The sequence below is a fragment of the Lemur catta genome, chromosome 3 (genome assembly GCF_020740605.2).
Source record: "Lemur catta isolate mLemCat1 chromosome 3, mLemCat1.pri, whole genome shotgun sequence".
NCBI lineage: Eukaryota > Metazoa > Chordata > Mammalia > Primates > Lemuridae > Lemur > Lemur catta.
The window spans coordinates 85,553,531-85,577,430 of record NC_059130.1 but is presented as its reverse complement, the minus strand read 5'-3'; the positions used below and the strand labels follow the sequence as shown (position 1 = coordinate 85,577,430).

At 54.1% G+C, this 23,900-nt stretch overlaps 1 protein-coding gene across 1 annotated transcript in view; it reads left to right on the top strand.

Moving 5' to 3' along the window:
- The window catches only part of MROH7 (maestro heat like repeat family member 7), a 49,498-nt gene that overhangs the window by 21,011 nt on the left and 4,587 nt on the right, over nucleotides 1-23,900 (top strand). Inside the window, exons 5-21 of the mRNA XM_045547938.1 lie at nucleotides 272-355; nucleotides 1,593-1,672; nucleotides 1,970-2,099; nucleotides 3,912-4,007; nucleotides 4,499-4,603; nucleotides 4,814-4,949; nucleotides 8,076-8,188; nucleotides 8,552-8,728; nucleotides 9,156-9,310; nucleotides 11,590-11,728; nucleotides 14,541-14,725; nucleotides 15,780-15,917; nucleotides 18,169-18,283; nucleotides 20,401-20,541; nucleotides 21,901-22,080; nucleotides 22,368-22,523; nucleotides 22,822-22,944. Of these exons, the coding sequence (XP_045403894.1) occupies nucleotides 272-355; nucleotides 1,593-1,672; nucleotides 1,970-2,099; nucleotides 3,912-4,007; nucleotides 4,499-4,603; nucleotides 4,814-4,949; nucleotides 8,076-8,188; nucleotides 8,552-8,728; nucleotides 9,156-9,310; nucleotides 11,590-11,728; nucleotides 14,541-14,725; nucleotides 15,780-15,917; nucleotides 18,169-18,283; nucleotides 20,401-20,541; nucleotides 21,901-22,080; nucleotides 22,368-22,523; nucleotides 22,822-22,944 (2,253 nt within the window). The remainder of the gene's footprint in view (nucleotides 1-271; nucleotides 356-1,592; nucleotides 1,673-1,969; nucleotides 2,100-3,911; nucleotides 4,008-4,498; nucleotides 4,604-4,813; nucleotides 4,950-8,075; nucleotides 8,189-8,551; nucleotides 8,729-9,155; nucleotides 9,311-11,589; nucleotides 11,729-14,540; nucleotides 14,726-15,779; nucleotides 15,918-18,168; nucleotides 18,284-20,400; nucleotides 20,542-21,900; nucleotides 22,081-22,367; nucleotides 22,524-22,821; nucleotides 22,945-23,900) is intronic.

Below are 23,900 nucleotides of genomic sequence, written 5' to 3'. Positions count from 1 at the left end.
GCTGACTGGATGTACAGTCCTTCATATGGGGTCCTCCTCCAAACGCTGGCCTTCAGGATTGTCCGCCCCACACACACAATTTTCCCCAATCTTTCCCCTATCCCAGGTTCCCCTGGTAGGAACTTCTCATTTCTCTTGAGTGGATGCTGGCTTGCCTGCAGGTGTCACGTGGCCTGCAGGTGTCGGGTGGCCTGCAGGTGTGGGCGACCCCCGAGGGCCAGGTTCAGCAGGGTTCTCACCCTGAGCTTTTGTCCTCCAGTACTGCCCTAAGGTCGGGAACGTCATCACCCTCCAGAGGAGCCAGGACCTGCTGGAAGTGGAAGGGGAGAAGAAGACCATGATGAAGAAGATGATGGTGCGGGATCCACACGTGGGTCTGTGGCAGTGGGGTGGGAGGGGGCAGAATTCCTGAGTCCACCCACCGATGAGATGGGGGTGGGGAGTTGAGGTGGGAAGAGGGCAGGATGACGAGGCAGTGTGCCTGGACTTGAGTCTGAGCTCCACCTCTGACTGCCCTCCACCTACCCTGAGGGAGTTCGGGCAACTTATTTCCCTTCTAGCCTCACTCTTCTTATCTCACAAATGGGTATGATAATACCTGTGCTTTGGTTTGTTGGGAGGACCCAACCCAATGGTTAGTCTAAGTAAGGCTGTGTGCACCTAGCAGCAGTTGTTTATTACTCAATGCATTCTTTCCCAGAAATTCCTCCTGGTGGCCAATATCAGAGGGTTTCCTTATGATTTTGCTAAATACCATTACCTCTCAGTTATCCACCACCAGAATGGATTGGGTAGGGGTAACCACTGAGGTTTCTAAAATTATATTTGGCTTTGCATCCTTTAAAGAAACAAACAACAAAAAAATCCTTCATCCACTGGGCATTGTACTAGATCAAAAGTGAGAAGTAGGCCGGGCATGGTGGCTCACGCCTGTAATCCTAGCACTCTGGGAGGCCAAGGTAGGAGGATCACTTGAGCTCAGGAGTTCGAGACCAGCCTAAGCCCTGAGCAAGAATGAGACCCCCTTTTTACTAAAAGTACAAACATTTAGCCAGGTATGGTAGCATGCACCTGTAGTTCCAGCTACTTGGGAGGCTGAGATAGGAAGATTGCTTCAGCCCAGGCATTTGGGGTTACAGTGAACTATGACGATGCCACTGCACTCTAGCTGAGGTGACAGAGCGAAACTGTCTCAAAAAAAAAAAAAGTGAGAAGTAATTAGAAGAACATTTTAAAGAATTTAACCAGGCAGCTTTCAAGGGCCACACAGGTGTTTTTTGTTTTGGGCCAGCTGCATGGTTCAGATATGCCTCCTGCCATGAGGTTGCTGTGGAAACAATTCTTGCAGAGCCCTGCGTGGGGGCTGCAGCTGTTTAGGGTGTGGGGTGTTTTTGGTGGCCTTGAACCTAGGGCTCAGGATGGGATTTGAGCAGTGAGCGGGCTCTCCGGCCCCTGGAGGCCAGGTGGGACGTGGCGCTGATGAGGGAGCTCTGCCTAGGCTGAGGCCTGCTCCCTGCGAGGAGGGTGGCATCGGCCCTGCTGGTCTGTCGTGGCCCTGCCCCTCACTGGCCCCTCTGTGGTCCTCTGTCCAGAGGCAGATCCAGGAGGAGCCGCTGGATTCCCTCTCAAGCTCTGTCCGCCGGCGGGCCATGGAGACCCTGACCCAGCTGAGGTGTCTACGGCCCTCTCTCTGCTCCCCAACCCTGCAGCCCGTCTCTCTGCCACCACCTCTCTCTCCTGGGGCCTCTCGGCTGTACCCCCACCCTGCTCCCATGCCTTCTCCCCACCCTGCGCAGTCCCAACTGGGGACAGCTGACCCCCACACCCCTTCCCGGCCCCCACCTCATCTCGTCCTTCTGAGGATCTGAGTGTCAGGCCCATGAGCCTGAGCCAGGCGCCCCATCCCAGCCCTGCGTCCTCAGCCACGCGCCGCCCCCACTCATGCCTCTGCCTCCCGCCCCTCCAGCAGTCACATGCAGCCCACGCTGGGCGTGCGGGAGAGGTCAGAGCTGGTGAGCACATGCGTGCGGAGCGTGTTCTCCCTGCCCTCTCTTCAGGCCATGCGGGAGAAAGACGAGGCCAAGGCTGAGCTCGTCCAGGTGAGGTGGGGGCCCCGCTGGGGTCCTCAGGACAGATGTTCTGGGGGCAGATATGAATCTTCACCTTTCTACTCATTAGTTGCACGGCCTTGGGCAATGTAACTCACCTCTCCTGGCCTGAGTAGGCACTCAGTAAATATTTGGTGAATGAATGAATCTTTGGAATAAAGGCCCCCCTGTCTGGAGGGTCCTGCCCACCTGTGGGCCCTGCTCTCTGAGAGGGATGTGGGCCGATGTTGGCACGCAGAGGCCGCGGCCGGGATTGGGAGGGGCCCGGCAGTGGCCTGAGGCACAACGAAGACAGACTGGAGGGAACTGGGGCCCAGGCCGGGAGAAGCAGAGCCTCAAGGGCCTCATGCGAACATCATCACACCTCTGCAGGTGTTCCCAGGAGGGGTGGAGGTGACCCTTAGTGCAGGATGAGGGGAGAGCCAGGGTCAGTGCAGAAGGTTTATAAACGGCGGAGGGGTTTCAGCTCAGGGTGAGGCACATTCATTTATCCTTTCACTCAGCAAACATTTACCGAGTACCTACTCCATGCCGATCTCAGTACAGGAGCCTTACAGCAGGGGCGCGGGTGGGGGAGATGGATGCTATCGAAGAATCATACAATTAAATGCAAAATCACACAAGTGGTAAATGCTGCAAGCAAGAAGTACTTGTGCTATAAAGAGCCTGGAATGGGGGGACATGGCCTAGGTGGGGGTCAGGTCGTGATTCTGGAGCTGAGAGGTTAAAAGAGAGCTAATTAGCTGAAGGGGGTGGCAGAAGGAAAAGCATTCCAGGCAGGCCTATGGACAGAGACAGCATGGTGACTGCAAGGATGACAAGGAGGCATGTGGCTGCAGCCAGGTGGCAAGGCAAGAGTCCTGGGAAGTGAGGCTGGAGGGTGGGAGGGGGTCAGACCATGCCACGTGGGCGGCATGAGTGCTTTGGGTCCAGAGGTGGTGCCCCGAGAGAAGAGCCAGAGGAAAGGTGGGCATCCCTGATTGATGGGAAGAGCAGGCAGCCCTCATGTACTACCAGGCCTGGCCGGCAGAGGGCAGTGCTGCACAGTAATCAGCAGCTGGCAGGAAGGAGGAGGCAGTTGGTGAGTGAGGCTTGCGTGGTGGTTGTGGTGTAACCCCAAGGACCACTGGCTCCCGGGTGTGTGCAGATTCAGGAAGCCTGGACAACGAAAACCTGGGAGGAAGACTTGGGGAGCTGGCAGGAGGAGGGGAGGCAAGGGAGAGAGGGTCTTCCCAGAGTAGCTCAGAGCCCCTGCTCAGCCTTGAGTAAGTGTAATGCCTGCACCCGGAAGACAATTCTAGGACTGAAGGGACAGGAGTAGCAATGCAAAAAAGAATCAGAGTACTTCCCCAGAAATGATAAAAGAGTGACCCTCTTGTTTATCTAGCTCTTATAGTTCTAGAGCATTTTTCCATCCACCCCCTCATTTGCCCCTCATGGCTTGAAACTTCAGTGTTGTGTGACCTTGGACAAGTGTTCCCTTTTTTGTAAAACGAGAAAAAACAATTTGAGGGCAAAGCGATAAGGTTGTGCAAGTCACCAGGTACTCATCTGGCGCATGGTAGGTTCTGAGTAAACGCTGGCTCTCTGCCTCCTTCCCCTTTAAGGCAGGAAGTGTAGGGATAAGAATTTCCAATTTGTCCATAAGAAAACTGTAGCCGATGGAGGGGAAGTACCACCAAGTTAGTCTCAGAGGTGGGACCAGAAAGCAGCTCTTCCCCGACCTGACCCACACCAGGGGTTCACGGGGGCTGCTGTCTGCTCCAGAGGTCCCCTGGTGACTTGCTCCCCCTCTGTCCACAGACGCTTTACCGTCAGACCCTGGATGCCCTGAAGACACTGCTCAAGGCCCTCTTTCTTGAGGACCCCACTCCTGCTGGGCTGAAGAGCATCTTGGAGGTGTGGAGGTGGCGGGTGGGGCGGGAGAGAGGGGAAGGGTGGAGGGGAAGAGACATTGGCTCAGGAGCAGTGGCAGCTGGACCCAGGAGTGATTTGACTTCAGGATGTCATCATGTGCCAGGGTTCTGTCTCCCTGTCCCTCTTGCAGGCCCTGTCCCAGGCTCCTGCCTCTTCCCTCTCTTGTTATGCCCTGCTCTAGACATAGCTGCCCCACGTGGCTGTAGCTTTCCCTGTATCTTTGCTCTCTGCATTCTTGTCACTGTGTCTCTCTAACCTTTCATCTCTCTCTTTATTGACTTCCTTCTTCCCTCTAGTCTGTCAGTCCTAGTCTCAGCTCCTGGACCCCATCTCTCCCTAAGCCCCAAGAAGAGGAGGAGGGCCGTGGTTCATGGCCTTTATGCCCTCTCTGGAAGCTTCCTGCTGGTTGGTGAAGGCTCGCTTGCCCTCCTGGCAGCACTCTGGAGTGCTGAGTCTTGCCCTTGTCCCTGCAGCCCCTGGGGCCCTGGATGAACTCTGGGAAGGCCCACGAGCGAGCACGGGCTGTGAACAGCAATGTTTCTGTGTTGAACCACACGCTTCTGACTGTGCCTTTCCTTGTGAGTGGCCCCTGGGAGGGGTGGACACTCTTAGGGAGACTCTGCCCAGCTCTGAAGGAGCCTGTGCTTCTGTTGAGGGATTCCGAGGTGGCCCTTGCCATCCTCAGAGGGCTCTGATATCAGGGCCAGACCGCCCAGCTCTGTCCACCATTTACTGTATAGCGTTATTAACCCTGTAAGACTCAGTCCCTAAGATTATGACACAAACAGATATCCTCGGGGTTCCCGGCCCTGGGGCTCCTGCTGGGGAGGCTCATCCTCCGCGTCGGGGATCCCGATGAGGAGATCGGCCGGGAGGCTCTGGACGGCATCATCATCCTCTACACTATCCTGGAGCTGCAGAAACGTAAGCCCGCGGGCGTGCCTCTGAAGCCAGGCTTCTGAGCAGCTGCTCGGCCTAGGAATCAGGGGGAGCCTTGGCAACAAGGCACTGGTGCCAGGTGGGGGAAACATCACGGGGTCGGATGGGGACTGTGGAAACAGGTGTGAAGCCTAAGTCCCCACAGAGGGTACAAACAAACCTATTCTGATTTAAGCAATCCTTCTTCTACTGGAGATTCTCCTCATCCTTCCAAGCTTAATTTGTGACTGTCATTTTCACATTCCCATAAACCTCGTCATGATAGCCCTGATGTCTTGTTCCCCACTAGACTATAATCCCACAAGAGCAGCAGGTCTGTGAGTGGTCACTGCTGCATTCATTCCCAGGGTCTAGTCCTGGGGCTGGCACAGGGTGGGTGCTCAGGGAATAGCTATTGAATTAATGAACAAAGAGCAGGTCCTACCTTAGAATCTGGACCAGCTGAAGCCTGTAGGTGGGAGAACATTCCTAGATTCAGCTTCAGCGGGCTAGTGATGTGGTGTGGGCTGACACAGTATCCAGCTGGCACTGTACCTAGAGGGGCGCAGTATCAGCTGGCACTTCCCTCCTTCCCTTCTCCATAGCCCCAACTCTGCCCCAAACCAGGGGAGCTTGGGCTGTGCTTTAAACCCCCCTGGCTCTGGAGGCAGAGCGATCTGGGTGTGAGACCTTCTTAGCAGTGTGACCTCAGGCGAGTGCTTTGCTTGTGTAGGCCTGGATTTCCTCATCTATAAAAAGGGTCCACTTAGATGCAATTCACAAGCTTTCTGAAAGATTAAATGAGACATTTTATAAGAGTATATGTAAAGAGACCAGCTCAGTGCCACACATTATAGGCACTTGTCAAATAGAGCTTCCTTTTCCCTGTCCCTCCAGGCTTTTGGGATCTGTGGTATCCACATTCTTCTTGATCTCTGGCATTTGGGACTAAGATTTGGTCTCTCAGCGGGAGATTTCCCCCGCTGCTCATGGCCACTCACGCCCCTGAGTGATGGGAGAAGGTGGTATAAGCCATGTTAATGATCAGCGTTAGGGTAGGAACAGTATAGAACAGATTAGGGTGGCCAGATTTAGCCAATAAAAAATATAGGGCACCCAGTTAAGTTCAAATTTCAGACAAACAATGAATACTTTTTAGTATAATTGAGATATATACTTTCACTAAAAATTATTTATCTAAAATTTGGCTGGGCACAGTGGCTCACACCTGTAATTCTAGCACTCTGGGAGGCCTAGATGGGAGGATCGCTTGAGGTCAGCAGTTTGAGACCCACCTGAGCAAGAGCGAGACCCTGTCTCTACTAAAAATAGAAAAATTAGCTGAACTTGGTGGCACACGCCTGTAGTCAGTCCCAGCTACTCAGGAAGCTAAGGCAGGTGAGTTACTTGAGCCCAGGAGTTTGAGGTTGCCGTGAGCTGGGCTGACACCACGGCACTCTAGCCCAGATGACAAAGACTTCATCTCAAAATAATAATAATAATAATAATAAGATAAATAAAATAAAATTTGAATTTAATCGGGTATCCCGCATTTTGCCTGGTGACCCGAGGCTGAACCCACAGTCTCAGATTCTGGTCTCAAGGAGCCAAGTGGCTTGTCCGGGCTCTGCAACTCTGGGAAACAGCACAGCTAGGGTGCAAACCCGGGCCTGCCTGACTGCAGGTCTCAAGCTCCTTCCTTTCACAACAGCATACACACTCGGTCCGTGGGATCACTCTGCCTCACTGACACCCTCTTGAGCCCATGTCTTGCGTATCTTGAGGAGATCCAGGTAGGACTGAGGCCAGGCCCCAGGAAGGGCTCAGGAGGTGTGCCTGAAATGCGTTTCCTTCAACAGAAAGCACAGAGCCACTATGTGCTAGGCCCCATTCTAGGCTAGGGGGACCTAGCAGTGGAGAAAAGAGATTAGGTAAATAATCCTCCCTTGGTGAGATTCCTTTCTTCTTGTCAGGAGGTAGACAATGAACAAAAACAAACAAGTGATACATATAGCAAGTCAGATGATGATAAGTACTTAGGAAAATAAGTAGGAGAGGGTTGGGACTGCCAGAGTAGGAGGATTGCAATTTAAAAGAGGTATTGCCACACACTCACCAGAATGGCCAAAGTGAAACAGACAGACAATGCCAGGTGCTGGCACGAGCTGGTGTGGAGCAGCGGGAGTGCTCACGCACGGCTGGTGGCATAACTGGCTCTCCATTGTGGAATCCGCTTGGCGGTATCTCCTGAAGCTGAACCTCCCCTTACCCTGTGACCCGGCAATTCCCCTTCTCAGTATAAACCTAGCAAATGTGTGGTTATAATCACCAAATGTTCATAGCCGCATGATGCTTTTTGAGACAGAGTCTCACTCCCTTACCCTAAGTAGAGTGCCGTGGCGTCAGCCTAGTTCACGGCAACCTCAAACTCCTGGGCTCAAGCAATCCTCCTGCCTCAGCCTCCCGAGTAGCTGGGACTACAGGCGCACACCACGACGCCCGGCTAATTTTTCTATTTTTAGTAGAGACGAGGTCTTGCTTTTGCTCAGGCTGGTCTCGAACTCCTGAGCTCAAGCAATCCTCCTGCCTCAGCCTCCTAAAGTGCTAGGATTACAGGCATGAGCCACTGCGCCCGGCCGGCACAATGCTTAGTAGCTGGCAACAACCCAAATGTCCATCAAAAGTAAACAAATAATTGTAGTATATTCATACCATGGAAAATTACACAGCACTGAGAATGAATGAGAGAACTAATGCTATATGCAACTGTGTGGGTGACCCTCATCCACGTCATGTTACCTGAAAGGCACCAGATACAAAGGATAACACAGTGTGTGTGTGTCCATTTATGTAAAGCTCAAAAGCAAGGAAATCTATCCGGGGGGTTAGAAATCAGAATAGTGGCTACCGGGGGTTGGGGAGGGTGGTGCCTGAAAGGGGCACATGGAGGGGTTCCTGGTGCCGATCAGGTTCCGCTTCTTGATCTGGTGCTGGCTACGTGGGTATGTTCACTATGTGAACATGTATCAAGCTGGTTACTTATGATTTGGCTACTTCCTACATCTATGTTTAACAAAAAGTTTTTAAAAAATAGGGTGGTCAGGCCTCCCTGGGAACGTTCTCTTCTTGCAGGAGCCAGAGATCAGGAAGAGACCAACAAGAAGGAGCTGTATGAGAGCAACAAGCGTTTCCTGGGGCCCTACAACCCCGTCAGCCCCTGCCAGAACATCCTGCGTGTGATTGCGGTGACCGCTGCCCCTCAGCCCAGGGCCTTCCAGGGGCCGGGGAGGGGACAAGGGGCAGTGCCATCTACCCCCAAAAGCCTTCTCCTCCCTTCTAGCTTTCCAAGCTGGCTCAAGGCCCCTTTGCAGGAAGGTTCCGTGGTCACACCAGCCTATCCTGAGTGCTCCTCCTCCTCTGGTTTGTGCCAAAGCACTGGCCATGACTTCCTTCTCCCTGATGCATGTCACCCAGTTCTGGGTGTAGGGACCATGTTGCCCCAACGTGGCCCCCCTGCCAGCCTCTGCATGTGGGAGTCAGGCAGTGTGTGTGCCTCTGTGTGAGGCTCCTACTGGCTCAGTGTCATGGTCTCTGCCCCTTTGTTTCAGGAATTTGGAGACTTCCTGGGGCCCCAGCAGGTAAAGGACCTGCTGCTGGCAGCCCTGGAAGGGCTGAAAGGCGGCTCAGAGGCTCCAGGAAAGGATTCCAGGGAGATCATGCAGCTGGCCTCGGAGGTCACTCTCAGCTCGGTGCTAGAGTGGTACCGCCACAGGGCACTGGAGGTGGTAAGGCCTCTTGGGGGCAGGGCTGGGCTGTCACTGGGGCCCGGGGCCCCCCAGGGCTGTTGGTCACTGGGCACAGCTTGCCGGGACCCCCCAACCCTGAGGCAAGGCAGAGGTGGTGGTGGTGGCTGAGTTCTAGGTGCGCCCACCTTGCGGGCTTCCTCTCTTGCCACCCCTGAGAGCCCACCTGACCTGGTGGGGGGTGGGGGTGGGCAGTGGCAAAGAGAAGCTGACTCCCTCCCGGGGAGGAGCAGGCACTCTGCTGGCCTCTCCCTCTCTCGCCTTGCTCCCCTGCACTCCCTCCCTTCCTCTCCCCTGTCCTCCAGCCTGTCCCACTCCCTTCCTCCTCCCATCTTCCCGCTCCCCCACGCCTCCCTTGGCTTCTCCACTGGGCCATCGCCTGCTCATGGCTGCCCCGGCTGTGTCCCAGATCCCCGAGATCTTGCAGGGCATCTACATGCAGCTGAGCCACATCCAGGAGCCACGGGCCCGAGAGGTGGCCCTGCTGCCCATCTCCCTCCTGGCCAGCTCCTTCATGACCGAGGTCGTGGTGGCCCTGCTTATGTGCCCCCTCCCGCTGGACAGGTACCGAGTGAGGGGGGTTCCCAGCCACTACACCTCAGAGAGTTGAAGCAGCCCCCATCCCGAGCTGGGACCCCACCCCCACTTCTGCCCAGAGAAGCTGTTGCCCTCCCAGAAGGCCCCTCTTCCGTGATCTGTGTGATCTGTGTCACTTATGATGACCACTAAGCACTTCCACCACTGCTGGGTGTCAGTGCTGAGCAATAATGTATTCTCTCGTTCTCACAAAAGTCCATTCTGCAGATGAGGAAACTGAGACTCAGGGAAAGTTTCTTGCCTGAGGTACTGACTGAGTGAGCAACAGAACAAGGACCGAAACTCCGGTCTGTCTGACTCCAAGCCCAGAGCTCTTTAGTGATGCCATATAAAGGGGGCCTGAGTATCGGTCCTGTCTCTGCCTCCGGCTGCTGTGTGGTCTTGGGTAGCCCCCTTGCCCTCTCTGGGCTTTGGTTTTCCCTCATAGGCAGAAGGAGGAAATGAGCCGTGCAATGCCCCCCCAGATAAGTGGTGGTGACACAGTAACGCAGCCAGCCGTGCTGAGTGCCTGCTCGGGCCTGCCCCGTGTAGGAGGATGCTCCCCGCTCACTGCCTTCAGGGGCTCATGGTCGGATGGGCAGAGGGGACTGTGGCCAGATGGTGAGCTCGTGGGCAAGAGAGGTCAGTCTGGCTGGCCTCAGCCTCCCAGCCCAGAAAATGCTCCCCCGCCTGCTTTGAATGAATGAAACAGGCAGTGGGTGGTGCACACCTTAGGAGGGTTGTCTGAGTGAACATGTGAGAGAATTGTGCAGAGCTGTGCAGAGGGGGTGTGCTCTAATAAGGACAGCTGGTGTCATCCATAGAAACCAACATCAGACGGGATGGTGAGGGCCCAGCTGACAACATCCCATCTTCCCAGCTGCAAGAATTAAGCCCTTTCTGTCTGCACTGCCCACCAGGGGGGTTTCTTCTTGGGTCTACTAAGCAGTCAGACTCACAGGACTGCAAGGGGCCACACTTGCCATCAGAGTCACTCAGGATCCAGGACAGGGGGGTGTCCGGAGCTCCTCTTTGCAGGAGTCCTTGCAGCAGCCCCTGCGGCAGGCCAGACAGGCACGACATTTAAGGAGATGCCCTCAGGTGTCGAGTCTGCACTCACATAGCCCGAGAGTGAGGGCCTCCTTAAACCCTGCGCCCTGGGTGCTTCACTTTCCATACCCTGATCTTGGCCCCGAGTCTAGGAGCTGGTCTCTTGGGCCTCCCGGGTAAAAGCTCAGGTGAGAGGAGAGGAGACCCACAGGGTGGGGGCAGGTGCTGCCCTGACTTAAATGGCGCAGGGATCAGCATTGCTTGCAATCACTCTATCAGCTTCACTTCCAGGGTTCCCACAGGGACAAGCCCAGTTACAAGGGTCACTACAGCCTGGGAAGCTGAATGCTACAGCGTCCCTATCAGTTCTCATAGTTAATTTATAGTTCTTCCCAGTCCAGATGCAATTTACCCATCAGGTCATTTTTACCATAAGTAATGTTGCCTAGAAACATAGTTAACGTACTATCTTTATCAGGTTTCCACGGGAACAGAGCTAGAAAGTGAATGGAAGGTCCAAAAGCTCCCAAAGAAGGGGGAAAGGTTCTGTTAACCCTTTAACATGCTGTCAGTGCTCTCAACGTCCCACGGTAGAAGTGGCTGCGAGCTGGCGTTTGGCCTGGCACGGATGCTTTTCCCTGCCTGGTGCACTGTTTTCTAAGGGACAGGAGCGGTGCCCTCTGACAGTATGTGCCAAGTGCGAGATCCTAGCCCCCAAGGGCTCAACTGTCTCAATTCTTGCTTCTTGGCTAGAGGAACGAGAACAGGCTCTGGAGACATCAGACCTGGCCACGTGCAGCTCATTAGCTGTGTCATCTTGGACTGTTGATTTCATTTCTCTGGGCCTCAGTTCTGCATCTGTAAAAAGGGGACAACAGCGCCCACCTTGAGGGTCATTGTGAGAATTCAGTGATCTTAAATGTGTTGAATTGTTCACATCTGTACCCCAGAGATTTACCTAGTCCAGGTGTACAGCAGATGCCCAGTTGATATTTGCAGAAGTAATGTATTGTATGTAAAGCACCTGGCAGGATACCTGAGGAAGAGGGTTTTAATCCCTGTTAGCCCGGCCTCTTGGGGAGTGTTTTTGGACTATTCCTTGCTGGTGTGCCCATGGATGCCACTGCACTGGCGTCTTACCTTCCCCCTCCGGCAAGCATCTGGGGTGGGCCCCATTGCCCTGGCCACCACCAATCCTCCCCACCCCTAACCTCCAGCAACGGAGCAGAGATGTGGAGGCAGCTGATACTGCGCAAGCCCAGCTGTGATGTCCGAGACCTCCTGGACCTGCTCCTGACCAGCCTGAAGGAGAAGCCTGTCACCAGGAAAGGCCGGGCCTCCACTGTGCCCCTAGCGGTGAGGACCCAGCGCGCCCGCCCCCACTGCCATCCGTCCTCGCTTCCTCCCATGCGTGGGCTGCCCACTAGCTGTGTGGCCTCGGGCGAGTCTCCGGCTCTGTGCTGCACTGCACAGTGACAGCAGGGCTACCTGTGGCGAGTGCACAGCCTGGGACAGTGGAAACAGAGCAACTCGGACTCACGGAACTTAGTGTAAATCCTAGATTAATGGTTTTGCTGCGTTACTATTTTGTGACCTGGGCAAGTCCCTTCACCTATGTGGGGCTCAGTCTCTACATGTGTAAATGGAAATAATAATACCTGCCTCATGTGGCAGCTGTGACAGATAAATGAGATGACAATATTCATTCATTCAAGTGACACAAAATGTTTAAGCACTTCTTGCTGCCAGGCTCAGAGCTTGGCCCTGGGAAGGAAAAGGCAGCTTTGACTCAGGGAGCTGGCTGTGCGGGAGACCTGGATTTCTCTCTGCCTCTGTCACCCCCAGCCTGGTCCACGCCAGCTGGGTAACACTCCTGCTCGCCGCCCTGTGTCCTCTTGCCCCTCCGATCTGTACTGCAGCCAAAAAAATCTCTGGGACATGCACAGCTCCTCTTCTCGGCCTCCTCAATGGCCTCCCATTGCCCACAGGGGTGACACAGTGCTCCTGCCTGTGCTGCAGGGCCCTGCTCCCCTTGCCAGCCTCACCACATGCCATCGTCCACTTGCCTGCCGTGTTCCAGCCTTTCCGGTCTTTGTCAGAACTTCACACATCTGTGCTATCTTGTCACAGGGCCTTTGCACATGCTGTTCCTTCTACCTAAAATGCTTTCCACTAAGCTAACTTCTATCCATCCCTCAGCTTTCAACTCAAGCATCACTTCCTCAGAGAAGCCCTCCCTGATTTCCCTCACCAGGTCAAATCTGGGCATAGTATACTTTGCTTCGCATACTTTGTCTTGGAAGAGTTTACCCCAGTGATGGTTTGCCAGTAGTGTGGGGGATCATTGGGCTCATCAGTGAGATGCACGGAGACTGTCCTGCTCTGTTCACCATATCTCCAACATCTAGCACACACCTGGCATACAATAGGCACTCAAAAAATTTTGTTAGACTGATTTATTTATTCAGCAAATATTTATTGAGCACCTACTATGTGCGAGGCATACTCATACGTTCTGGGGATTCGGCAACAAGACATTCTGGTGGAGGGAAGTAAATAAACAGAGATATAGTGGCTGGAGGAATGAGTCGTGTAATGTTATCCCATGTACAGAGGATGCTGCTTAGAGACATTCCCCGTCTTACCCCAGGTCACACAGCTAGCGAGTGGCGGCGCCAGGACTCAAACCTGGATCTTCCGCCTCCCAATCCTGTGCTTCCCTACTGTGCCTCTCTGTCTCTGTCCTCCAGCACTCAGTTCTGTGCATAAGCCCTTAGCACTCATGCCTTCCCCGACGTGGGCATTCATCCACCTCTTCAATCCTGCGTGTGAGTGTGTTCTTCAGTCGCTCAGCTGTGCTCCTTGTTCAGCATGCGTAGTTTAGCACGGACACAGCCTGGACTCATTTTTATCCTATGTGCTGATGATCAGCAGGTCAGAGCCGAGAGCAGAGCTGATAGCACATCACCAGAGGTTTTTCTCCACACCACAGACTGTGTTCTTTGAATGCAATCACTAGGTTTGGGCTACGGGAAAGTACGAGGGCTTTGAGTCCAAGAGGCTCGTCTTAGCTCTGCCACTGCCTCACTATGTAACAATGGTCAATCACTTCCCCTCTCTCCCTTGGTATTTAGATCTGTAAAATGGGTAGTAATAACTCCCGCTTTGTTTATCCTGCCTGCTGAGAAGAGGGAGATAGTGTATGTGGAAGGGCTTCCTGAGCTGTAAAGTACGAGAGTTAACTGCTGTTTGTTCTCATCCAGCCCACGTTAGGTCACTTCCCTCCAGGGGAAGGTGCCAGGGTTTCTTTCACTTCGCAGTTAAAGGCTTTCCTCCTGGCCAGCTGCGTGCGGCCTTAGTGGCACAGCTGTGGCCGTTTATTCATAAAGCATTCTCCCTCCACGCTCTCATTCAATCTCTGCACTCCTGTGGGGCTGGCTGGGCCAGGATCGTAACCCCACTTTTCAGAAGAGGAATTGGAGGCCCAAAGAGAGACCAGGGAGTGGTGGAGCCAGACGAGTCACCGGGTCCTGTGAGCCCCCTCACCCCCCATCACCCACTTGCTGCTTAGAGAGGACTTGGTGGGCCAAGCGTGAGGGTGGGCCCATGCCAGCGCCAGAGCTGGATGGGCAGGTGGAGAAGTTGCCCCAGGACACCCAGCCCCTTGGGGCAGAGCTGGGACTTGAGCCAGGCTCCTGCTTAAGGCTGGCCACATGGGGAGGGGAGTAGTTTAATGGCCCAGGGTGAAGACGCCAGCCTGGTGCCCCCTCCCATTCCGTGTGCCTACACTGTGAATGAGGAAGAGGCAGAAGACGTGATGGTTGGCATCTGAAAGCCTGGGTTCAAGGTCCAGCATTGCCCCCAAGGGGCAGGGTGACCTTGGGCAAGTGGCTTCCCCGCTCTCAGTCTGTCTCCTCACTTGCAAAATGGTGGGAAGGGATCCTTCGGCTTGATTCTTCCCGGATTGCATAAAGCTCAGTGTGCTGGGCCAAACCCACAGGGCAGACAGTTGTCATTGTTCTGGAGCAGGGCCTCCCCAGGGAGCCAGGGGCCTGGGGTGGGAAGTGAGGATCTGGGCTAGAGAAGAGCAAAGGAGCAGTCTGGGGCCCCCGTTGGGAGTGCTGGGGAGACGGGCGGGACATCTCACCGTCTGCCCTCTGCCCCCCAGGCAGCCAGCGGCCTGTGCGAGCTCCTGTCCGTCAACAGCTGCGTGGGCCGCGTGAGGCGCATCTACCCGCAGCTGCTCCTGGCCCTGCTCATTCAGGTCCATTACCACATCGGCCTCAGCCTGCCTGGCCGCGTGGCTCCTTGCAAGGACGCCAAGAAGGACGAAGAGCCCTTCATACCTGTGCGGTATGTTCTATCCCTCTTGGCCATGCTGTCCCTGGCAGTGAGGGGTGGGGGTGATCCAGCAAGGGGCCCTATCAATCAGAGCAATTAGTTCTGGGACTAGAGGAGAAAGGCACACTGTTATCAGAGCCAACAGTTTGCTCAGCAGCTATTTTGGAGCCTCTGCTCTGTGCGTCAGACTGTGTAGCGCTGGATCGCGGGAGAGAATCAGCCCTCCCCCAGGATCTCGCTATTTAATTTTTCTCCTTCCCTCCCTAGAGATATTATTTGTATTAGGTGTGTATCCAAGGCCCAACCATTTTTAAAAATTGTTAATTATTAACATGCAATCTGCTTTCCTACCCTGCCCTGTTACCTTCCCCAAAGACAGCCAGACTCTGCCACGCCCTTCCAGAGGTAGCCACAAACATGCAAGGACAAGCACATTTGCTCATATTCTCTATTTTCACTCCAATGGTAGCATGCCTCACACACTCTCTTTTTTGCTTTTATCACATACTCTATCTTGGAGATCATTACGTAGACAGCTGTCTCATTATTTTTAACAACCGCATAGTATCCCTGTGTATAGAATTCCGGTGTTCCATAATTTATTTAACCATGCTCTTCCTGATTTAGGTTCATCCCAGCCCTTTGCAATTACAAACAATGCTGCAGTGAGTTTGTTTATATGTCTTTACGCACACATGTGATTTATATAGAGGATGAATTCCTGCAAGTAGGATGAGCATAGCAAAAGGGCTTCTGCATTTAAATGTTAAGGTGGCACAGGACTATGTGGTGGGAAAGTGCTTGACCATTGAGTGATGAAAGGTAAAAGGGAGTGGCTCCTACAGCGTCCAATTTGCCAAACTGCCTCCTGCAGAGGGCACTGCCACCAGTAGTGTGTGAGAGCATCTATTTCCCCACATCCTTGCCAACACAATGTATTATAAAACATTTTTATCTTTGCCAGCCTGCGAGTTGAAAAATGGAATTTTGTTGTAGTTTTAGTTTGCTGGCGGTGGGAGAGGCCTGCCCGGGTGGCCGTGGGGTTTCAGCTGCCTTGTCTCTGCAGCTGGGTGGTGAAGGTGGTGAAAACCCTGCTGCTGAAGATGGGCTGCTCTTACGAGGCCACCTTTGTGGAGGACCAGGATGGCTGGGAGCTCATGGGACAGGCGGAGAACCACCACCGAGGAGTGTCCCTCCTGGCAAGGTGAGGCCCTGGGACGCCGGGGGTTGGGGGGTAGGGACCTCAGGATCTTCAGACAGACTTGGGTTTGCACCTGCCTCTGGGCAAGCCCCGTTGCTCAGCCTGTGACCTCTTCCCTACACTGGGAGGTGTTGTCTTCCTCGGCAGGTCGCCAACACAGATGTGAAAGCTGGTGCTCACTCTTCAGGGTAACTTTGGTTGTGACGGTTCTTGGCAATTGTGTGGCACTTAGGTTATTTACAAAGCACCTTCCCTTATGGCACTATGAATGCAGTTCCACGCTAACACAGAAGCGGCAGTGTAACCGAGCTCTTGGGAGTGTGGCGTTGGGGATTGTGCGCCTGCATCTGAACCCCAGCTTGCTACTTCCCGGCAGAGTGACCCGGGACAAGTTACTTCCCTCTGGGTCCTTCCTCCCTCAGTGGCATGGGAACAATAGTAAGACCCAGCGCTGAGGGCTGGGGTAAGGATTCAATAAAGTGCTTGGAGCCGCCCTTGGCACATGGTAAGAGCTCAACACAGAGCTGTGACTGTCATTACAGTCACTGGGGGGGGGGCAGGGATTATTAATATTAATACATATTTTGCATAGGAGCATGCTGAAGTCCAGAGAGGAACCCGAGGTCATACAGGCAGGAAGTGGCAGAGCTGGGAAATGACCTGCTGACCCAGCCCAGAGCTCTTCCCTTGACCACACACAGCCTCCGCTGCGGTGGGGGGGGGCACCTAGAGATCACTGATGTGACTTTTGCAGGAGAGCCTGCTTCTTAGCCCTAGACCCTGAGTGCCAGGACGCACCCTCCCCAGGGTTCTTAGGATACAACTGCATTTCTTTCTTTCTTTCCTTCCTTTCTTCCTCCCTTCCTCCCTTCCTTTCTTTCCTTCTTTCTTTCTTTCTCTTTCTCTCTATTTTTAATTTAATTATATAACATATATTTAATTTAATTATACATTATATATAAATATATTTATATATTATTAAATATAAATACATAAATATATATATTTAGAGACAGGGTGTCACTCTGTTGCCCGTGCTGAAGTGCAGTGATCCCATCATAGCTCACTGTAACCTTGAACTCCTGGGCTCAAGCTATCCTCTCCTCTCAGCCTCCCAAGTAGCTGGGACTACAGGGATGCACGACCATGCCCCACTAATTTTTATTTTTTGGAGAGACAGGGTCTCCCTGTGTTGCCTAGGCTGGTCTCAAACTCCTGGCCTCAAGCAATCCTCCCACCTCAGCCTCTCAAAATGATGGGATGACAGGCGTGAGCCCCTGCGCCTGGCCCCCAACCACATTTATTGAGCACTTACTATGCTCTAGGCACTATGCCAAGAGATATTATAAGGATGATCCCATTTAATCCTCACTATGACCAATGAAACAGCACTACTGTTAGCCCAGTGTTATATACAAGGAAACTGAGGCCCAGAGAAGTTAAGTGACTTGCCACAAGTCACACAGCTAGTGCTGGGGCCAGGATTTGAACCCAGGCTGTCTCATTCCAGACTCCTGCATCCCTGCCACGCTTTGCTGGATTCACTGATTCATGCGGCATAGTGCAGTGGTCCTCAGATGTGCATCAGAATCACCTACAGGGCCTGCACCCCCCCCCCTTCCCCTGCCCCGAGTTCCTGCTTCAGCGGGTCTGGGATGGTGCACTTCTGACAGGTTCCCAGGGGATGCTGGCATGGCTGGGGGGGTGGAGACAGACACTTTGAGAACTGCTGGCTTGGCGGAATGAGCAAGGCAGCTGGAATGGGGAGCCCTTGGTTGAGGCTCCATCTCTGCCATTGTCCAGCTCTCTGACCTTGGGCAGGGCACCCTTGGAGCCTCTGTTTCCTCATCTGTGAAATGGGGATCATAACAGTAACCTGCCTTGAAGGTAACGGTGAGATTGAATGAGGTGACATGTGAAAGTGTCCGGCTGCTGCCTGGCACACTGTGAGTGGCCCTCACATCCTCTCCTTCCTGTCTCTTCCTCGTGACATGGTCCTGTGCAGTCAGGGGTCCTCAGGTTGTCTCCCATACTGACTTGCTCTGTGCCCTCAGGCATGTTGCTTTCCCATTCTGGGACTCAGTTTCCCCATCTGTAAAACCAAACAGTTAAAATGGCTTCTAAGATCCCCCTCAGGTGGGAAATCCTGGGAATGCAGGATGACCCAGGTGACCCTGGCTTGCCCAGGGTTTCCAGGGTCAGGCAAAGCCTCCAGCCTGCAGGTGGCTGAGGGGATCCGCCTCCCCTCCCGCAGGGCCATGGTGCACTACTCCTGCCAGGAGCTGTGCCGCGTCCTCTACCTGCTCATCCCGCTGCTGGAGCGCGGCGACGAGAAGCACAAGATCACCGCCACCGCCTTCTTCGTGGAGGTACCAGCGGGCACCCGGGCACGGGGTGGGGGCTCCTCATGCCTCTGTTCACATCCTGGTCATTTCTTCTGTGCAAACAGTCCCTTATGATTTACAAGGCCTTTCCCTGAGCGTGATTTCTCTTGACTACAAAGCTTCATAGGCCTCCTTCCCTTTTCTCCGCCTCTCTCCACCCCCCACCACGCTCCACTTTTCCTGGGCTCTGCGAGTGCCCCGAGTGTCCTGGGCAGCCACCAGCTCTTGATGAGCCCCTCCGTGGGTCAGCCTCCAGAGATACAAATATGCATTAATACGCATTTGACTCCACCCTGCCCTCAAGGATTTCTTGGTGTAGCAGGGGAGACAAATTATAACACAGGGGGTACCATAGAGAGACTTGTGCTATGGTGGGAAGTCCAGGCTGTGGCGAGAGTACAGGAGATTTGAGGAGCGAGGCACCAGGGAGGGCTTCCTGGAGGGAGAGACATCTAAGCTGAGTGTGAGGGAGCAGGTGCTGGGGAGCATCGAGTCAGGAGAGGTTGCTGGAGACAGACCAGAAGGGGGCGGCTCAGCAGTAATGCCAGCTGGTATTTACTGAGCACCTACTGTCTTCCAGGCATGTTCTAAGAGCTTTACACATATTGATTAACTTCATCCTCCCACTAATCCTAGGACAGGGTCTCTAGGTTTAACTTGTCCTCAGAGCTCCCCTAGGGCCCTGAGCAATGGCCCTCCCTCTCTGAAACAAGAGTCTTCACCCAAGTTCAGTCTTCTTCTACCTCCCCAGAAGAGGTGCCCATCCTGGCCAGAGTCAGCCCCACTACGTTGGCTGTGACATTTTGATGTAGCTCAGATGTCCCTCCCTGGCTCCCTGCAGCCCTCTATGTGGTGATTGTGTGTGTCTTTGCTTCTGCCAATGGCAAGAGACTCCTCAAGGGAGCTGTGTGACCTTGGGCAAGTCACTTAACCTGCTTGTGCCTCAGTGTCTTCACCTGTAATATGGGAAGAATGAATTGCCCACCTCAGAGTTTCAATGAGGATGGAATGAATTCCCACAAAGCCCTCAGAACAGTGCCTGGCACACAGGCTGTGCTCTCTGGAGCCAGTTGTACTGCTGGTGTGACTCTCATTACTCCCTTCTGTGTCCTGAGTGCCTAGCCCAGGGCCTGGTGCAGAGCTGGCCTGAGTCTGGGTGGTGCGGATGGGGGGAGCCCCTCCTTCCCTGCCCCCTCCTCCAGCTCTGCCTCTCCCCAGCTCTTTCCTCCTGTCGGAAAGACACATGGGCTCAGTGGTGGCAGTTAGGCAAGGGTGTGGAGGGGACACATGTTTAGGAGGATGATGCAGCAGGAACTGAAGACCTCCTGGCTGCTGAAGGCCAGGAGGGCAGGAGGGAGAGGAGGTGAGGGTGATGCCCAGTCTTGGCCTGGACAATGGGGGGCTGGTGGTACGAGCCCTGCGATGGGGAACACAGTGGGACAGGCACTCTTAAGGAGGAAAGGAGACGAATTTCATGTTGGACCTGAACTCAATCAAGTGTGCCCTAAGCACACACTCCACACCAGAGTTCACGTTCCTTGGGTGACAGGGACACAAGGAGAAATAGCTCAGATTTTGTCCTCAAGGAAGCCCCCAGTTGGACGGGGGTGGCAGGACACGCTGGGGCTCAGAGAAGGAGGCAGTCAGCCTAGGCTAGGCCGGGGCAATGTCAAGCATAGCTTCAAGGGGCTGCCAGGTGATGGGGTCCGAGTGGAGGTGGGTGTCTCAGCAGAAGGCCGTCCTGCTAGCACAGAGGGGACGAGGGAGCGGGGGTAGTTCAGGGGACGCTGGGCAGCTTGGCTAGAAGCTGGCCGGCTAGTGGTAAGATTGTGGCTGGAGGGTGGGCCCTCGGCTGGGAGTGAGGCCCTAGAAGCGAGCAGGGGCCAGATGGGAAGGGCCACGGGGAGCTACAGGGGCTCGGAGCTGGCGCGTGACCTGCTCAGCTTTGCCAGGAGGTGCCGATGGACGTCACACTGTTGGTTTTCCAAGTCTGAACTCTGGGCAGAGGCTGAGCCTGGTTACTCAACGCGCACTCCCAGTGCGTGGGACAGCAGGGCTGCCTGCCCCCTCGCCCGGGCCGTGATTACCGTTTGTTCCCTCAGCTCCTCCAGATGGAGCAGGTGCGCCGGATCCCCGAGGAGTACTCTCTGGGGCGGATGGTGGAAGGCCTGGACCACCGCGACCCCATCATGAAGGTGCTGTCCATCCGAGGCTTGGGCATCCTGGCCCGCAGGACTGAGAAGGTGAGTGGAGGGCAGAGGAAAGCCTGGCCCAGCCGGCCCTGGGCTGGAGGAAGGACGCAGCTTGGCCATCACAGGCTCTCAGGTGCTGGCAGCTGGAATCAGCAACCAGTTCTGTCCCAGCCTCAGTTGCCCTATCTGTAAAATGGGTATCCCTTAATATTCTCTCTATGTCTTATTCTTTGTGAATAGTTCCTAATCCACGTTTTTCATGATGACCTTAAAGGCGGTGTGCATAGGAGGGGCAGAGAGTGGCAGTGATTATTCCGATTTTATAGATTAGGAAACTGAGGCCCAGATTGTTGATGCATCATTAGCATTTTATTTTTTAAATTTTTATTTTGTTTTTGATACAGAGTCTCGCACTCTTCCCCAGGCTAGAGTGCCATGGGGTCAGCCTAGCTCACAGCAACTTCAGACTTCTGGGCACATGGGATCCTCCTGCCTCAGCCTCCTGAGTAGCTGGGACTACAGGTGCTTGCCAGCATGCCTGGCTAATTTTTGTTTCTATTTTTAGTTGCTTTGCTAATTTTTTCTATTTTTTTTTTTTTTTTTGAGACACAGTCTCACTTTGTTGCCCAGGCTAGAGTGAGTGCCATGGCGTCAGCCTAGCTCACAGCAACCTCAGACTCCTGGGCTTAAGCGATCCTACTGCCTCAGCCTCCCCAGTAGCTGGGACTACAGGCATGTGCCACCATGCCCGGCTAATTTTTTTCTATATGTATATTTTAGTTGGCCAGATAATTTGTTTCTGTTTTTAGTAGAGACGGGGTCTTGCTCAGGCTGGTCTCGAACTCCTGACCTCGAGCGATCCACCCGCCTCGGCCTCCCAGAGGGCTAGGATTACAGGTGTGAGCCACCGCGCCCAGCCCCAATTTTTTCTATTTTTAATAGAGACTCTTGCTTAGGCTGGTCTTGAACTCCTGACCTCAAGTGATGCTCCTGCCTTGGCCTCCCAGAGTGCTAGGATTACAGGCATGAGCCACCCGTGCCTGGTCCTTCATTAGCGTTTCAAAAAAGGCTTTCTTTTCTCTCCCAGGCACTGTTGCAGCTCATGATATAGCTGGGATAGAGGGCAGGATGTAGACTCAGAAAGCTAACTAACAACGCGGGGTTGTCATGCCAAGGAAGGGGGTGGACAGCAAAGGGCCTCAGGGCTCTAGGGCAGGAAGGAGCCAATGAAGCCAAAGAGGGCTTCAGAGAGCAGCGAGAGCTCAGCGGAGGGCATTTAGGCAGGGGGATGGATAAGCAGAGGCCTGGGAGTGGGGATTGGCACCAGGTTCATTTCAGTGAATCAGAGGCGGGGCTTCCAACTTGCTAACCCGGGGTGGAGCCCCCATCCCAAATGCTCCTGCCCCGCAGATGGCCAAGGTGCAGACCCTCCTGCCGTCCATGGTGAAGGGTCTGCAGGGCCTGGACGGGATGCTGGTGGTGGAAGCGCTCCACAACCTCAAGACCATCTTCAAGGGGCAGGACCGGAAGTTGGTGGACAGCTCGGTCTACCTGGAGATTCTGCAGGTCCTGCTGCCGCACTTCAGTGACGTGAGGAATCCACAGAGTGTCGGGGGAAGGGATCCCACCTCCCCACAGAGGGTTATCTTATTGCAACTGGTCCACAAAGAGAGGGCATATTTTTTTTACTTGTCCCAGCAGAGGAGGGATTTTTCTACTTGCCACTAAGGCTACTTTTAGGTTAGAGGGCCCCTGGCTGGGAAGGGTGGAGAAAGCTCCAGACCTAGGCTGGAGTGAGGGGAGCGCTGGCCCCACATCTGCCCCACTGGGTGGGCTTCCGGAGCAGGGAGCCCCCCTGAGCCTCTGGTTTTCCCCAGTCACGAGAGGACGTGCGCTCCTCCTCCATCAGCCTGTACGGGAAGGTGGTCCAGAAGCTTCGGTCCCCACGCACCAAGGCCATGGAGGAGCAGCTGGTCAGCACCCTGGTGCCACTGCTGCTGACCATGCAGGAGGGCAACGCCAAGGTGGGCCAGGTACGTGTGGCACTGGACCCTCTGCCCTCCCCTCGGGCGCTGCAGCTGCACCTGCCTTTACAGGAAGCACGCCAGATTGGCAATCGGCCCTCAGGGGCAGTTACCCGTGTCTGGCCACCGCTGTTTTCCAAAGGCACCAGGTCCCGACTCCTCCTTAAAACAGCCAACATCACTTGTATGCTTTCAATATACACCAATTTTTCAAAATCCAGTTTTCACACAATTTTTTTTTCTGGAATATGTTCTGGCTGTCCTGGAATTCCACAGCTCTGATAACTGTCTTCCTGTTGGTCCCCAGATATGTGTGAAGACCCTGTTCCAATGTTCTTGCTTCATGGCTTGGGAGTTGCCGAAAAGAGCTTACAGCCGGAAGCCCTGGGACAGCCAGCAGCAGACAGTGGCCAAAATTTGCAAGTTCCTTGTGAGTGCTCCTGGAGACCACAGTGGTTCCCTACACGTGCGTGGGAGGTGGGGAGTTCCGTCCTTCTCTCTCCCTTCCTTTTACACCAGCATCCTGCCTGACAGTTTCCATGACCGCCTGCAAGCTGTTGGCTCCGGATGTTCATCTCCATCTCTGACTTCTCTGCCCACCTCTCCTGTTCCCTGTGGCTTACTGGACACTTGCCCTGACGAGCCACAGGCTCTTTGGGCTCAGTATGTCTCTTTTGAACTTACGGCCTTCCTTTTTAGTTCTCTGTCCCTCTAGATCCCCAAAGAAGAAACCTAGAATCTTCCAGCACTCCTCATCTCCCTCACTCTCCATATCTGAGCACTATTGAATATCCCAAATATCTGAGTCTGTTTTTTCCCGCCACATCCCCACTGTCATTGCCCTTAATTCAGTGCATGGACTTCCCTCAGTTGAGCCATCGGTCCAGCCACCCAAGTGGTCTCCAGCCTTTAACCTCATCCCTTCCAACCCATTCCCCAGCCAGGCCACCAGAGTGGTCTTGTTAAAACACGAGTCTGTCTATATTATGTTCCTGCCTAAAGGGCTCCATTGGCTCCCTTTTCTATAATGTCAATCCCCAGGGTGAACTCCCTGTGACATCAGTCTCACGAGATGTGCCCCATGGGGGAGAAAGTTCCAAAACAAGTAAGTTTGGGAAATACTGCATTGTCATTTTCCTCTTGGAGATTTGCAGTGACATCAGCACGTTAAAGGCTCTGAGATGTTCTGTGCTGAGGAAACGTGTTCATGGTTGTTTGCTTCATGGTTTCCCAAACTTATTTGGCCACAGAACCCCCTTTCTAGGTGATACCTGTGAACACGGTGAGGCAGGACTGAGCCACACACACTGTGAATCACCCCACTGCAGGGTGCAGCCCAGCCCTGCACATGGCATTTGGGAAGCTTTACCATCTAGTCCCAATCTA